The 17,405-nt window shown below is 37.9% G+C and overlaps 1 protein-coding gene across 2 annotated transcripts in view; it reads right to left on the bottom strand.

Annotated features, from left to right (window-relative positions):
* Nucleotides 1-17,405, bottom strand: part of cdan1 (codanin 1) — a 243,647-nt gene that overhangs the window by 115,480 nt on the left and 110,762 nt on the right. For both annotated transcript variants that reach the window (XM_059951888.1, XM_059951897.1), the window contains 2 exons: nucleotides 16,108-16,274; nucleotides 3,283-3,364 (listed from right to left, as the gene is read on the bottom strand). In XM_059951888.1, the coding sequence (XP_059807871.1) occupies nucleotides 3,283-3,364; nucleotides 16,108-16,274 (249 nt within the window). The remainder of the gene's footprint in view (nucleotides 1-3,282; nucleotides 3,365-16,107; nucleotides 16,275-17,405) is intronic.

Genomic DNA, 17,405 nt, shown 5'->3' on the forward strand with positions numbered 1-17,405 from the left:
CTATCCACACAGACTCCACTTTTCCTGATCCTATGTCCCCCCTTGCAAAGGAATGAATCTCTTTCCTCACCAACGGGGCCACCCCACCCCCTCTGCCCACATTTTTGTCCCTACGATAGCACGTATACCCTTGTACATTCATTTCCCAGGTCTGATCTCCCTGCAGCCATGTCTCCGTTATCCCAACAACATCATAGTTACCCATTCGCACCTGAGCTTCAAGCTTATCCGCCTTATTTCTGACACTTTGTGCATTCAGATATAGAATTTTTAGTCCATTTCTCCTCTATCTGTTTGAATCTCTGCCTATTGTGCTTAACCCAGCTCCCCGAACTCCCATCGGGCTATACGCCCCTAGAATTTTGTTGTCCTTCCTAAATTTACTTATTCTTTCTGCACATTTAACTCCATGTTCCATCAGACCATCCCTCTGTACGTGTCCTCCTTATCACTTGTTCCACTCAACTTTCTCTACTACACACTTAATATTCCGGAACCGTGTAGTCTCCACCTGTCCTTTATCCTTCATCTCGCTATCCTCTCTCACATTCTGGATTCCCGCCCCCTGCAGATTTAGTTTAAACACCCCCCAAGAAGCACTAGCAAACTTCCCTGCAGGAATGTTAGTACCGCTCCAGTTCAGGTGTAAACCGTCCCTTCGGAACAGATCCCACCTTCCCTGGAACAAAGCCCAATTATCTAAAAACCTGAAGCCCTCCCTCCTGCACCATCCTCTCAGCCACGTATTAATTTGTATAATCTTTCTGTTCCTTGCCTCACTCGCACGTGGCACAGGTAGCAATCCTGAGATTGTTACCCTGGAGGTCCTGCTCTTCAGCTTCGCACCTAACTCTCTGAACTCCCTACTCAGGACCCCCTCACTCATCCTACCCACGTTGTTGGTCCCTACATGGACCACAACATCTGGATTCTTGCCCTCCCTCTCGAGAATAACCTGCACCCGATCTGAGATGTCTCGGACCCTGGAACCAGGGAAGCAACATACCATCCGAGTCTCCCGATCTTCCCAACAAAATCTCCTATCCGCCCCCGACTATAGAATCCCCTATCACTTAGCGCTCCACAAACACCTGCTGGCCTGTCTTCTTGACTGTTGGACCATTAATCGGTCTTCTCCATTCAATCTGCCAGGGCCAGACTTCACATGCTGGGACAGACAAATCCCCTACCTCACCAAGGTTCAAAGACCCATCAGCTACCCTCAGCTGCTTTGGCCCACCTACCAAAACGGTTTACCGGGGTGTGGCCGCTGCACTACTTGGAGCCGCAGGTGAGAGCTGAGCGCCCAGTGGGGACCAAAGGTAGACGAGCTGCCCTGAAAAAGGGCATGCCAGGCCCCCCCACCAGAGGTGCTAACCCTCCCTAGACACCCCATACACCCCAAAATTGAACTTTTATATAAGAAAACTATGGTTTTTGGAAAAAAGTGTAGAATTTATAATAGTCAAGAAAATAAGAGGTCAGTTAATGTCACAACTTGCAATTCATTAATTCATTAATATGCCATTCAACCCAACTGGTTCAGATTAGAGTTCTTTGTACTCAATCTGACCCTAACATTTTCCTTCATGCATTGATCCATCTTTTTTTTTTAAGATATTAAAGCTAGCTTGTTTTAACTATTCCACATGACAGGAAGTTCAATATTCTAATCATTCATTTGGTGAAGATAGGGTTGCCAGCAGTCAAGATCTGCAGTATCTAAAAGGAAAGTTAATGGTTTTACTTGGCATTCATTTGGGATGACACATTTCCTGTAGTCAAATATGGATACCTGTACCCAGGCCAAACAGTGGCATGAAACGTTTAATGGAAGTTTAGAAAGTGCCATGGCTAAAGATAATACTTCGATGATTTTGCTTTGCTAAGTCACAGACATTTAAAACTTCTCACCCTTAATATGTCAGCTGTGGCTCAGCTCACAGAGTTATTGCTTCAAGTCCTAATACCGAGAGTACTACACTTTCAGGGATGCTGAAAGATAACAAAAAATAATGCTGTTCCCTTCTCAAAAGAACCCAGGGTAATAGATGAAGAATCCATAGTGATAGTTGAAAAACTAATGAACATTTTTGAAGAGAAGCATGAGCTTTCATGCCAAGATTTGACCAGTATGTTATGCCATAATCCAACAACACTAAATCAGATTGCAATTAGTGGGATTTACTGTTTACAAATTTCTATAATTTTCTTTCTTTTAGAGTTAGTGGGCATATTTCAGAAATTCTTTATTGGCTATAAAACCTGCTGGGATATCCCCAGATTTTAGAAGCACAAAGTAAATGCAAGTGCTTCTTTCCCTATGATTCATTCTCACAGAAAAGAATATAAGAATGCTAGTATTTTTCTCTCTACTTATACCTGGAAATGTGCTGTTGATCATTATCAATGATAATGTAGTGATTTCTGCTTGAGAATCCAGTTGCAGAGTCCTTTCCTTCAACATAATGCAACTTCACCCACAGCAAAATGTAACAATGACCACTTTATGGTTGATTCATGTCCAGTCTAGAATTTCAACCAAGGGGTTGAGCTGCCCTTCACCCCCTTTTGCTTCTCTGACAAAAGGTTTTTTATTTTCAGGACGGCATGGAGTCAAACTTTTCTAAAGATAAAGTTCAAATTTATGATCAGAGTACATATATATCAACATATACAATCCTGAGGTTCATTTTCTTGCAAGCATACTCAATAAATCTAATAACCGTAATAGAATTAATGAAAGACCACACCAACTGGTAATCACCGTGCAAATGACAATAAATTGTGCAAATATACAAATAACGAATTAATAAATGAATAGAAAGAATGAACAACCAAACAAGCAAGCAATAAATAAATAATGAGAACGCGAGGTGAGTCCACACTTCAAGGAATGCAGTGGTTCTAAGCAACAGGTGACTACCACCTTCTCAAAGGAATTTAGTAACAGATAATTAAACGCTGGCTTCAGGCTAAAGTCCATATCCTTTGAATGATTAGAAAAATATTCCCAATAAGTGTTAGGAATTGCCAGCATGAATAATCACAGAACTTTAGAGATCAACATCCAATGTATTTCAAAGCACTTGCAGTGCAGCAATCTCATTGGTGAAGGTATTCCCAGAAAAAATACCAAAGTCACTGGCAGCTCAATAATTCCTACTAGCAAACTGCTAAACTTATAAATGAAAAACCGTCAAACATTTGAAAAGCATATTAAATAATACCAAAACGAGCTTTCAAATTCTAAATCAAATATTTTAAAAATTAGTTACTTACCTGGAAAAGCCACCCCAATACAGCAAGGATCAACAGCTTGTTCAGGTAATGTTCCTTCTGTCCATCTTTTAGAACCAAGCATCTGTTTGTTTAACCAGAACAGCATTTTAGCTGATGTCAAAATAACCTGCAGATGTCTCTCTTCTGTTCTCCATTCTCCTTGCAGGTGAACAATACACTAGATAATCACTGCATTTTTAATATAAATTAGTGGTGTTTCTGGATTCAGCCTTTTTGTTAAATGTATTGATCTAATTTTATATTAATACAATTAATTATTCTGAATATATATCAGCTTCAGATTAATTCATCCTTTTTTTTTTGCACCTGCAGCTGTAGAGAAACATACTGCTATAATAACATAATACTGTTCAGTTTGAATTTTTAAAAAATATTTTCATTTGGTGTTTGTAGGGCTTTGCATCACAATAATTAGCAACCAACTTGTTATATATTAACTGCACAGTAACAAACCAAATTTACTGGTGATAGAAATTCCTGAGATAGGAAAGGTTGAATGTAGTCACAGGCTCTTTCTCAAATTTCACTACCTTGGTTAAAAAGTAAATCCCTAATATGTAGCAATCATTCATAATTCCCCTCATCGTTCTGGATGCACATGAAAAACCAATGACAACCAGAATTAAGATTCAGCAATATTCACTTTCCCATCCAGGATTACACAATTTCATCCAACACTTTTCAGAGCAAGTCTAAGACTTCCATCTCCTCTGGTCTTTGTATAAAATCCCAAGAGGAGACTGGGACTGCAATCGAGACATCAGGCCTAATGATCTAAAGACAGCTCAAATTCCATCACAGAAAGTGTTGATACTTAATTACTGATCGACTGATTTATTATTGTCACAGTGGAAAACTTGTCTTGTACACCATTCATACAGATCAATCAATTCCAACAGAGCTTTCAGGTAGTGTAAGATAAAATAGAAGCAAAGTGTAGAATCAAGTGTTAGTTACAGAGAAAGTGTACTTTAATCAAGTAAATCAGGAATGAAAATTATACTGGTTACCAAGAAAACGCCAAATACTCATAATAAAGCTACCTTGCTTGCCAACATCCTTTGGGAAGGAATCTTCTGTCTTTACTTGATCTGATGTACACGACCCTCAAACCTACAATATTTGTTTCCTTGAACTTGCCCTCAGACTTTACCTAGCCACTTGGGATAGGCAATAGATTGCTACCAACACCCACTTCACATGAAAGAATATCAAAACTGATGTTATTTGCAATTTCAAAGGCATTAATACTTTGTATTGTTTTAAAAGATCCCCACTTGATTACTTTTAAATACTAAAAAACTTCAATGCATCACTTAATCCTGTAATACCAACTTCAGTTTTGTCACTCCCTACCTTATGACATATGTTGAGATGGATATAACTGTTCCAGCATTGGGATTACACCTTCATAAAAATCCTTGTCAACTGATAGGAACATAGAGGGTCAGAGCTCCACAGCACAGAAACAGGCCATTCAGTCTAACTTGTCCAAACCAACTGAAACGTCTATCTTCATTGATTTCATATCCTTGTTTGCCCCATATCCTTATTTTCCATTTCTTTCCATGTACTTTTACATTGCTTTTTAAACATTGTAATGTAAATGCCTCTAACCACCTCTTCTGGCAGTTCATTCCACATACCCACCATCCTGCGTGGGAGGAATCTGACTTTCACACCTAAACCTATGCCCGTTAGCTTTAGAAAAAGACTACTTACTCTATCTATACCCTTCATATTGTTAACCCTTAACCCTTAGGGATTCTCCACCTTGTAGCACATGGAGTAGGTCGCATTCCTAGCGGCTCTCTCTCTTTTAATATATTTTATATCCCACTAACAGATCCCTTTTAGTTTTGATGATTTACTACTTCTACTGAAGGATTTATTATTTTTACTGAAGGATTTACGACTTAATTACAATGGCCGAGAAAAATCATTCCGGTATTGAACTGAGAAGCGGCAAGACTTTCCCTGAAATGGAGCAAATAGAACAAACCAAGAAAATGGAGGAACCTATTACACTAGCGGGAATATTTTCTTCAAACAAGACATGAAGTCGGAATTCGGATCACTTAATATTAAAATTGATAAGCTGGCCGGTTCAAACGGGAAGTTCGAAAAAGCTATTTCTATGATTTAAGACTCTCTGAAAAACCTGGGACTCTCAACTTCAAACACTTCAGCAGACTACAACCCAAATCGAGAGTGAGCATGATCTATTCAAGCAAACTGTTAAAGATCAAGGAATGAAGATATCTTCAATGGAAAAAAAAATCAATGAAATTACCTCGGAACTATCGAAAACAAAGAAAAGAATGGTTGATTTAGATAGTAGAGGGCGTCGGAGGAATCTGCGTATTCTGGGACTGCCTGAAAATACTGAAGCTGGCGATGTGTTAAAATTCTTTTCAGATATCCTGTACTCACTTTTCAATGAGACCCTCGAAACTAGCCCCTTAATTGACAGAGCTCACAGAATTCCATTTTCTCGGCGATCAGCCGAATTATGTCTTCGAGCAGTTGTACTTTCTTTGCATTATTATACGACTAAAGAAGCTATTATTCGAGAAGCCAGAAAGAAAAGGAAATTATTCTTCAATTCAACATAAATTCGTATAGTTTGTTACGAATGTGCCGCAACTCTGAGGGGCCGAAGGGTACAAAGTCGCCCCCTCCTTTTTGAGAATCGCAAGATCGCTATTAATTCGGGTCTGAGACCCAGGAAATGAGAGAGATGTCCAGAATACACAAGGTTTGGAATGTGTCCTGACCTCAGTGAAACGGAACCACTGATAACAGCCATTGTCTCTTGGAGACGGAATTGTGTATTGAGTACTGTACTATTCATTGAAACCCCTCAGGGGACAACCAGAGTGGGCTGGTTGAGGGATTGCATCATCCCAACCTGACTGACATCTGAGACCCCGTGAGTAAGGATAAAAGAGGGTCTGGGGAACAACCCCTTTAGACGCATCAGGAGAAACGCTAGAGATCCCATGACAGCATTTAATAGCGACAGCCGGTGAGGGCTCATGTGCATCCTTCCTTGGTGGTGGGCTCATCACGGAAGAACGGTTTAGCTAAAGGAGAGGCCACAAGTGAAAGGCCACGACAACGAGACTCCTCACGGATCAAAATCATAAAAGGAAAGTCGGCAAGTTTTTTCTCCAAATCTCTCTCTTTCTCCAACCATTGCAACATAGCAGTCCCCAATGGCTGCAGCCTGCATGAACTGAATGAACTTTATATTTCCATCGGACAATACATTATCCCCTAGACAATGATAGAGCTTATTTCTTATTGGTTATTATTATACCCGCACTTTTAGATTTAGTATTGACGACGTATATTATCTGTATATTTGCATTGATATTATTTTTGTGTATTTTTACTAATAAATACTGTTAAAAATAGTATCATCAGACTTCAACGGACCTCTCCATTTTTGCTGGTAAGTGACCCAGTTACAGGGTTCGTAACAACGTGGGGCCTTGTCTCGAGATTTGATACCAAATTGGAGGGCCAGTGAATCGGGCTTTTAAGTCCAAACTTGGATCTGGTTGCGCGGGTAACCAGACGGGAAGCCAGCAAAGATGGATGTAGACGAATTCATAGAAAACCCGACTCTGGAGGCACTAGAGGCTGCCACAAAGTCGGACTTGATAAATATTGCGAAAGGACTAAATCTTGCAGAGGTGAGGTTGTTGATGAAAAAGCGGGAGGTGCGGAGGGCCATAACTCAGTATTATATTGTGAAGAATGTGTTTTCGGCTGAGGTATTGGAAAATATCCCTGAAAAGGCATCAGCTAGTGGGATGGCTCAGTTAGAGTTGGAGAAATTAAGGTTGGAACATGAAATTAAGTTAAAACAGCTGGAAACAGCCGAAAGGGAAAAAGAGGGGCCGGAAAGGAAAAAGAAAGAGCCAAAAAGCAAAGGGAGCATGAGCTCCAGCTAAAGGAGTTAGAGGTGAAAAGGGAGCAGGAAAGAGCTGAGAAGCAGAGAGAGCATGAAATTAAATTAAAACAGCTGGAAGCAGCTGAAAAAGAGGAGAGAGCCGAAAAGGAGAGGGAGTATGAGGAGAAGGAGAAACAGAGGCAACATGAGATGGGCCTGGAGAAGTTAAGGCAAGAGCGAAGAGCTCAAGGGTCAGACCGAGAGGAGAGATTTAATGTTAGTAGGGAGTTGAGGTTAGCACCTCCGTTCGAGGAGACGGATGTTGATAGTTATTTCTTGCATTTTGAAAAGGTGGCAGTGAGTCAGAAGTGGCCCAAAGATCAGTGGGTGGCATTGTTACAAAGTGTGTTAAAAGGGAAGGCACAATGGGCATATGCGGCGTTGTCCATGGAGGAGGAGGAGTCTGAGAATTATGAGAAAGTAAAGGAGGCCATTCTTCAGACCTACGAATTAGTACCTGAGGCCTATAGACAAAAGTTCAGAAATTTAAAGAAAGGGTGGAATCAGACGTATGCAGAGTTTGCCTATGAGAAGGGTGTGCTCTTGGATCGTTGGTGTGCAGCAGAAATGGTGGAAGAGGATTTTTGGCGTCTCAGGGAGTTAATTCTGATTGAGGAATTTAAAGGTTGTGTTTTGGATGATATCCGGATGTATTTGAATGAGAAGCCGAATAAGTCCATATCCGAATTTGCTAGGTTCACCGATGAATATGCCCTAACCCACAAGACAAAGTTTTCCTCGAATAAAAGTTACCAGAAAGACCATGGGAATAGTAGAGAAAGCCCTCCAGCTGAGGCAGAGATTCAGCCGGGAGCTAGTGGTAAGAACAAGGAGGAGGAAAGGCAAGACGGCAGGAGAGGTCCTGGCTTGACCTGTTTTAATTGTGGAAAGGTGGGTCATATTGCATCTAAGTGCCTTGCTCCGAGGAAGGAGGTAGGAAAAGGGAGAGCAGCAGTCCCTACAGGATGTATTGTGGTGATCAGTAAATCAACGAGAAAGCCCCAGGTAGACAGAATATGAGAGGGGTCTGAGAAATTTATTTCAGAAGGAACCGTGTCTGTGAAAGAGGGAGACATGCCAGTTCCAGTGCGGATCTGGAGAGACACGGGAGCTGAGCTGTCATTGATTCGCAGTACGGTACTAGATTTTGGTCTTGAGACTGGAGAGGTAGCTTTGAGAGGCATAGGAAAAGGGACCAAAGCTGTGCCTTTGCATAGGATCATTATGAATTGTGAGCTGGTATCTAGACCAGTTGAAATAGGGGTCCGATCAGAATTCCTGAGAACTGACGTAGACATCCTTCTGGGTAACGATTTAGCTGGTGGTGACGTTTGGTCAGCCATGGAGCTGACAAGCCAGCCTGTAAGTGTTGAGGACCTGCCCCCAGATTCCAAGATCTATCCCGCATGTGCGACCACTCGCAGCATGTCGAGAAAGGCAGCTGAGAAAGAGGCCAGTATCGATTTGGCCGAGACGTTTTTACCGACCCTGTACCAAGAGGGGTTAGAGGGTGGTAAAACGGAGAATAGGAAAGTGAAAGAGAGTAAGAGAGAGGAGGTAGACCTGCCCTTAGCCAGGAGAAGATTTATAGAGACACGGAGTAAAAATGAGAAACAGATAAGGCTGTTAGAAGGTCCAGGGTTGGACATGGATGATCAGTCTGGTTTGGCAGAACTGTTTGAAGAAGTTGAAAATTTTAAATGTGTTCCTGATAATGAAATGAGGGCAGTCCTAGACGAAAAGGATGCCATTACCTTGAAAAAGTCTGCTGGGTTGGCAGATGAGGTTGTTTCAGCCCGCAGGGTTGAGTTTACTCCGGAAGGGAGTTGCCTAGAGAGTAACTGGAAGGATCAGAGGAACTTAGAATTTGAAAAGGGCACGGTTATTGAAAGCCTGGAAGAGGCAAATGTCCCGTTTGAGTGTGTTCAAGATGTGGATGCACGTGGTACTGAACCTAGTAATGGAACTCAGGAAAAGTCTGAGGTATTTGATTCAGTTGAAAAGGAATGCAGTCCTTGTGGGTCAGATGGACTTGGTTCAGTGAAGAAAGGGTTAACCTTGGTACTAGTGGGAAGTGAGAATTCCCAGTTGTTTGTGTTCGAAGGTGTGTTCAAAGTTAGTGAGGAGATAAAAGGTGGTGAGGTGAATATTATTATTGAAGGGAAAGGGAAAAGTGTAGTTCCTAAATTGAATGAAGAAAATTTAAAGTCTGGATTGATGTCAGAAGCAGTAACCAGGCTGAAGGGACAATGGCTCGTTAACACAGTGCCTGCGAATCAATTACAGGTTGATTTGGAATGTAAAGATGCCCCACACGCTATTGTTATTCAAGAGTGTGCTATGAAGAGGCAGAATTGGAAATGCTGTTTGGACAAAGAGGGATCGCTTGCAGAGTTTAAACTGAAAACTAATAGCATGAAGGGTCCTGAAGATAAAACCAACGACTTGCTTAAAAATAAAGAATTGTGTGGAGATTCAGCAAATGGGCTACGTTTGGAAAACATTGTTGATAAAATAACTCCTATGAAAGGAGCATGCAAAAGCCTATTCCACACTGGTGCGCAAGCTAACCACGTGGGAGTTAACTGGAAAAGGGGAGAGGCTTGACGGGATGCCACTTTAAATAACAAGATCCGATTTTAAGGGATTTCGACAAAGCATGTAACTAATAAAGACAACCCCCATGGAAGATTGACTGTTGAGTCTGAAAGTAAAATAAAGATTAGTGTTTGCATGAACTTTTGTAGTATACACGTAAGCTAAGATCACAACTCTTTAGTTTTGTTTTGCTGAAGAAAAAGATTTTTTTTTAAAAAGGGTGGTTATTAAATTGGAGTCTGATGCTACAAGAATTTATTAAGGTACAAGATATTAAAGGAAGTGACAATGTAATCGCTAACTGTTTAGATGCTGAATTGAATGTATAACTATTACTCTGTAGTGAAAAAAAAACTCTTTTGTATTGTGTTAGATTCTGAAATCCTGTAAGACTCTATTAATTAATTTTTACCAGTGGTAAAAATCTTAGAAGGAAGGGGGTGTTATGAATGTGCCGCAACTCTGAGTATTCTGGGTACAAAGACGCCCCCTCCTTTTTGAGAATCGCAAGATCGCTATTAATTCGGGTCTGAGACCCAGGAAATGAGAGAGAGACACGTCCAGAATACACAAGGTTTGGAATGTGTCCTGACCTCAGTGAAAAGGAACCACTGATAACGGCCATTGTCTCTTAGAGACGGAATTGTGTATTGAGTACTGTACTATTCATTGAAACCCCTCAGGGGACAACCAGAGTGGGCTGGTTGAGGGATTGTCCAAGATTATTCACCCAAGATCTTTGCCAAAACGAAGAAATATCGAGAAGTTATGAGTGAAATGTATAAATTAGATTTAAATCCCTCCCTTCGCTTTCTGGCAAAACTGATAATTTTTCCTGAAAAATCTCAATCATTGAGAATCTACTCTCCTCAGGAGGGATGGGAGTATATTAAAAACCTTAAAGTTAAGCCTACTGAATAAAATATTAAAGTTATTCCAATTACTCAATAGGCAATTTTGAAGTATCTGCTGTATGAGTTGTTTATGGAGCTTTTGAGTTAAGTACATGTTATACCTTTTCATTCTCTGGTATGGGACATGGTCGATTTAATTATTTAAATCTTATTAATAATTAGTACATATATAACTGTCTTGTAGGGAACCTTTATAAGTATTGTACTTTAGAAGTCTGTGTAGGACCTGTTGAGTATTAATCTTTTTATTTCTTTTATTTGCTTCAATATTTATAGTTTTAGGTCTGTTTTTTTTATATATATATACACACACACACACACACACACACACACACTCATTTACTTTTCTCTTTTGAGAGAAAGAATATTGTTTGTAACATTATTTGTCCGGATTTATTCCTTCTTTTGAATATATTTTTAAGCTACTTTAGCTGATTCTAAGATGGCCGTTGTTGATTATGTTTTTATTAATATTAAACATAACATTATAGTAGTTGAATTCTGTTTGTGCCTTTTATTATGGCTATTTTCCGTGGGATTTTTGTTTTTTTTTATTATATGGAGCTGCAAGATGGAGAACAGGGTCAAAGGTTATTAGTTAGCAAGGGACCAGCCTATTGGTTCCTTTATTTCTATCTATTGGGTGGGGGGAGGGGTCTATTAGAGTAGGTTCTTTTCTTGATTGGGCTGTTCCTTTGATGGATTTCTCTTTCGTAAATGCGTCACTCCTCCGGTTGTACCCGCGCCTTTTGGGTTAATCTGTACTTGCATAACATTTCTTTTATATAATATTAAACTCAATTTTAAACATGGATGTTAATAAAATCAATATAATATCTTGGAATTGGAACGGTGTCAATCATCCCATTAAGCGTAAAAAGATTTTTAAAGAAGTAAAAACACAATGCTGATATTATTTTTGCACAAGAAAATCATATACGAAAACAGAATGAGGACAGGTTTTTCCACTTCTGGAAAGGGCCTTTATTTCACTCGCTGTCGGATAGTAAAACAAGAGGTGTTTCTATATTTCTTAGCCCTAAAATCCCTTTTAATACTACTACTGATTCGATTGGAAGATATTTAATTGTTACTGGTTTATTATGCGAGCAAAAGGTAGCTCTGGTGTATGTATATACACACCTAATGTAGATAATTCTTATTTTTTTAAGAAACTTTTTTCAGAGTTATCGAATCTCAATGAATATAAGCTGATCATAGATGGTGACTTTAATTGTTGTTTAAATCCGGCGAATGACAGGTCATCAACCAATCTGTCGCTTCCGAATAAAGCGGCAGCTTATATTAACTCTTCTTTATTAGAATATGGCCTTGTCGATATTTGGAGATATAAAAACCCCAATGATTTCTCTTTTCTCTCACACGTCCATCACAAGTATTCTCAAATTGATTACTTTTTTTTAGATACACGTCTGTTAATCTCTGTTGTTGAATGTGCGTATGACATCATTGCGCTCTCAGATCACGCGCGTTAACCCTTAAGCTTTCAGATAGATTTTTGAAAATCTCACAGTGGAGATTGAACCCTGTATTTTGTTACAGGATCCAGCTTTTGTAAATTTTATTAACGAGCAAATTTCTATATTTTTTGTATTTAATGCAACTGAAGGAATGTCAAATCTGGTTATATGGGACACCTTCGCAGCCTTGAGAAAGAAAACTAAAGCGGAATTGTCAGTGCTTATTAATAAAATTAAACAGATAAAGCGCATTCAATTAAACCTACTGAAGACCTATATAAAGAAAGGGTCAAACTTCAATCACAGTATGATTTACTTCTGACCTTTCCCATTGAACAGCAAATTTTTAAATCTAAAAGTTTATTTTACATACATGGGGAAAAATCTACTAAACTTTTAGCGGGTCAGTTAAAGGCTAGGATGGTCAGAAGACAGATTTTAAAAATTCGCCGACCAGATAGAACAGAAACTTTACATCCTTATGAAATTAATAAGATATTTATGAACACTTATTCTAATCTTTATAAATCTGAATTCTCTGATAGTAATATCACTATGAATAGATTTTTGCAAAGGTTAAACATACCCCAAATTTCGATTCAAGATGCCGATATGTTAGATGCACCTATTAAACAAGAGGAGATTGCCAAGGCAAAAGCTCTATGCAATTAGGTAAAGCTCCGGGACCTGATGGTTATACGTTAGAATTTTACAAGACCTTTCATGAAATGCTTATACCACATCTTCATCAAACTTTTACCGACTCTACATCCTCTGGGAACCTTCCTAAAACTTTTTATGAGGCACTAATTTCATTGATTCCAAAAAAAGGAAAAGACCCACTGGAATGTGTATCCTATAGAGCTATTTCTTTACTGAATGTAGATTTTTAAATTCTCTCTAAGATTCTAGCAAATTGGCTTGAGACTATCTTGCCTAATGTTATCTCAAATGATCAAAAAGGATTTATTAAAAATAGGTACTCACATTTTAATATTTGAAGATTATTAAATATCATTTATTCCCCCTCAGCCAAAGAATCAGAATGTATTGTATCTTTGGATGCAGAGAAAGCCTGGAGTGGCCTTATCTATTTCAGGTTTTGAAGAGGTTCAATTTTGGTCCAGGATTTATTTCCTGGATTAAATTGATTTATCATGCCCCGGTAGCTGCGGTTTTAACTAATAATCAAAAGTCTCCTTACTTTAGATTATATAAGGATACCCGTCAGGGTTGTCCCCTCAGTCCTTTATTATTTAATTTGGCTTTAGAACCACTTGCTATTGCTTTTAGGGATTCTAGTTCTGTGCAGCGTATTAGGAGAGGGGATAAATTACATAAGGTTTCGTTATACGCGGATGATTTATTAGTTTACATTTCAAATCCTAGGAAATCTATTCCTTTTATGTTATCTATATTTATGGAATTTGGTACTTTTTCTGGATATAAACTTAATTTACATAAAAGTGAATTATTCCCTATTAATAATTATTCTGATTATTGTGATCAAATACCTTTTAATATTACCAAAAGCCATTTTACTTACCTTGGTATCAAAATTACTAAAAATTTTAAAGACCTATATAGGTATAATTTCTCCCCTTTAGTTGAATATACTCAACAGGCGCTTTCTAAATGGTCACCTATGTTGATGTCATTGATAGGTCGAATAAATGCTATAAAAATGGTTATTCTACTGAAATCTTTATATATACTTCAAGCAGTTCCCTTTTTTGCTCCAAAAACATTTTTTGATAAAATAGATTCTTTGATTTTATCTTATGTTTGGAAAAATAAAAGCTCTAGAGTGAATAAACTTTTATTGCAAAAATCAAAGAAAGATGGAGGACTGGCTTTACCAAACTTTAGATTTTATTATTGGGCAATTAATATTCGTTATATTACTTTTTGGATTTATGATATAGACGACCAAGATCGCCCTTCATGGTTACAGTTGGAGGAAAATTCAGTAATGGGGTTTTCATTAGCTTCTTTATTAGGAGCTCTTCTTCCGTTTTCGCTCTCCAGAATAGGTAGACAAGCTCTTAACCCTATTGTTAAACATACTTTAAAAATTTGGTTTCAATTTTGTAGATTTTTTGAATTAAATGATTTTTTTACTTTCTAGTAATATTTATTCTAATTTCTTTTTTAAACCATCAACTTTAGATAAGGCTTTTTTAACATGGAAAATTAAGGGAATAAAAACTTTTTTAGATTTGTTTTTAGAAGACTGTTTAATGTGTTTTTCACAGTTAATGGATAAATATGATATCTCTAATACACATTTTTTCAGGTATTTACAGGTTAGGAATTTTTTACGTGATTTTTTACCGAATTACCCCTTGGCCTGCTCTTCAAATTTGGCTTATGTTATTTTTCAGTTTAAACCTTTTCAAAAATGATTATTAGCTATCATTTATAAACAGTTAATGAATGCTCGCATGTCACTTAATGATAGGGTTCAACACACCTGGGAAGTAGAACTTCAACATTCACTTTCAGATAATCAATGGAGCAAAATTTATTATTTCGTCAATAATTCATCTATCTGCGCACGCCATATCTTAATTCAGTTTAAGGTAGTACATAGATATGTCCAAAGATAAATTGGCGCATATTTTTCCAAATACAAGCCCCATTTGCGACAGATGTAACGCAGAAATGGCTACTCTAACTTATATGTTTTGGTCATGAGTAAGTTTAAATAATTTTTGGAGGGATGTGTTTGGAATATTATCTAAAGTTTTGATGTGGATGTTCAACCTAATCCACTTACAGCAATTTTTGGGATTATTCCAGAGGAAGCAAGCAAAGAGTCTGCTTCCACCCAACATGTGATAGCTTTTTCATCTTTACTGGCTAGGAGAGCTATTTTGCTACACTGGAAAGAATCTAACCCACCTACTGTTTTCTATTCGCTCTCCTCCATTATGTCATGTCTAAGCTTGGATAAAATTAGAAGCTGGACATTTGATACATCCTTTAATTTTGAACAAGTCTGGTGACCCTTTATTCAATATTTTCACATGATTTAATTTATTTTTATTTATTTATTTTCCTTTATTCTCTTTGGGGAAAATCCTTATCCATGAAGGTTTGGAGATGACTGGAAGGATGTTCTTTTTTTCTCTCTTTTTTTTCTAGTTTTATCCTCAATTGGACTGCTCAATCTTTCTTTTTCTTTCCTTTTTTTCTCTTTTTTTTTGTTTTTTGTTTCAGTTTAGTGGTTTTTTTTCCCCTTATCAATAAAATTTCCAATCTTTTTTTTTATGATTGTTATGAGGAGTTGTAGTTTTTTTATCATTGTATATATAACAGCATAATATTTTACTTATTTGATTTTGATATTATATACTTTTTGTTTTTACTATTGCTGTTTATATGTCTTTTATATCATCTACTTGTTAAACTCCTCTTCTGATTTGTATATTCTTTATTTGGAAATCAATAAAAAAGATTGAAAATGACAAAGTTACCTTCAGCCTTCAGCACTCCATTAAGAACACACCCAGGCTATCTAATCTCTCCCAACTAAAGCCCAACATTCCAGGCAACATTCTGGTGAAACACTTCATTGATTCTTGCCCTAACACATCTTTTCTATAGCGTGGTCATCAGAACTGCACATAATATTCTAAATGCAGTCAACTAATATCTTGTACAAGTGCAACATGATGCCCTGACTCCTATCCTCGATACCTCTGTCTACAAAGACAAGCAAGCTCAGGGACCTATGAACTTGCAAACACCAGCCTAAGAAGATATATTAGGTATCCAGCATCCTACTTTATAAAGTAATGGAAAACAAGGAAGCAAATGTACTCAGCTACTTCCTCCTGACACCCACCTGTATAAATGCAAGATGAGCGTAAACACTTTACGGTAACAATCCAGGAACGGTGCCACATGGTCCATCATGCTCAGAAACTCCACCACCCAGGGTACAGTTAGAATGGTACGTCCATTTTTAATTGATCTTCTCAGTAAGTCGTATATATTTAGAACAGGCACACTCTGGGCAGGTAATAACAAGAAAAACTCAATATGGCAAATATTGTGACTTACAGCTTAATAAACACAGAATCTCAGTTAGGCTTTTCTTAAAGAATAACTATTCTAGATAAGCTCTCAGAGGAATCAAGGGGGGTGAGGCGGAAGGTAGTTTGCAACTTATCTTAGATAATAAAGCAAAGATGTTACAAACAACCTGAATTTACACAGTAAAAAAAAAATGAACGAAGGCATAATCAGATAAAATTTGGATGCAGACAGAGAAGAGATAAGAGAAACTAAAACCCTGAAGATGATTTTCAAAAGAGCCTTACAGGAGAAATACACTTGATGGGAATGGAATTCTAACAATGACCTGATGGATACGATACCAAAGTCAGCTTGTGAGTCCAGAGATAGCTGCAGAAGGATTATGGATAGCAGTAGGTGATGTGGACTCTTGAACTCACCCCACCATTCAATAAGATAATGGTTGATCTAATTGTCAGCAATTTTCTTTCCATTCTCAATATTCCATAATTTTCTAAATGCCCAAACATCTCTCTGCTTTGGTTGTAATTTGCAACTGACCCAAAGCTCTGTCTTAAATTGGTGGTACCTCATCCTGAGGTTGTGACATTTTTCCACTCCCAGTACTTTTGCTCTTCCTTTCCTCGTTACAAATGATAAGTTTTCAATATTTGTTTGTGTATCACTTTTTACAACCATTTCCTACTTCTCATTCTTTATCAACTTTCAGCCATTAGCCATCCCTTGTTGGTTTCTAGAATTCTCCACTATTACTTTAGCTGGCCATGGATGGATCCAGTTCAATGGTTCCATGATGGTGCGTATCAATGTTGCAAAATATTTCTTTAAATTAAGTAGTTTTTTTAAATGTTCCTGTGCATTAAAAGAGGATGTTCAGAGATAAAATGCCATCTCCACTTGTACTTATTTATTAAAACAAGGCCCGTTTGTGAATAAGTAACAAGAGGTCTCTATCACAGTTACAAGTTTACTTTTCAAATATTGTCCATAAAGAACAAACCTGCCGCAGTGTTAGAAATGAGAAAACAAATATTAGGTGAAAATGATCGACACAGTAAGGAGAATGAAAAACGTGAATTAATATTTTAAGGAATGTGATTTTAT

Source organism: Hypanus sabinus, chromosome 2 (genome assembly GCF_030144855.1).
Source record: "Hypanus sabinus isolate sHypSab1 chromosome 2, sHypSab1.hap1, whole genome shotgun sequence".
Lineage (NCBI taxonomy): Eukaryota > Metazoa > Chordata > Chondrichthyes > Myliobatiformes > Dasyatidae > Hypanus > Hypanus sabinus.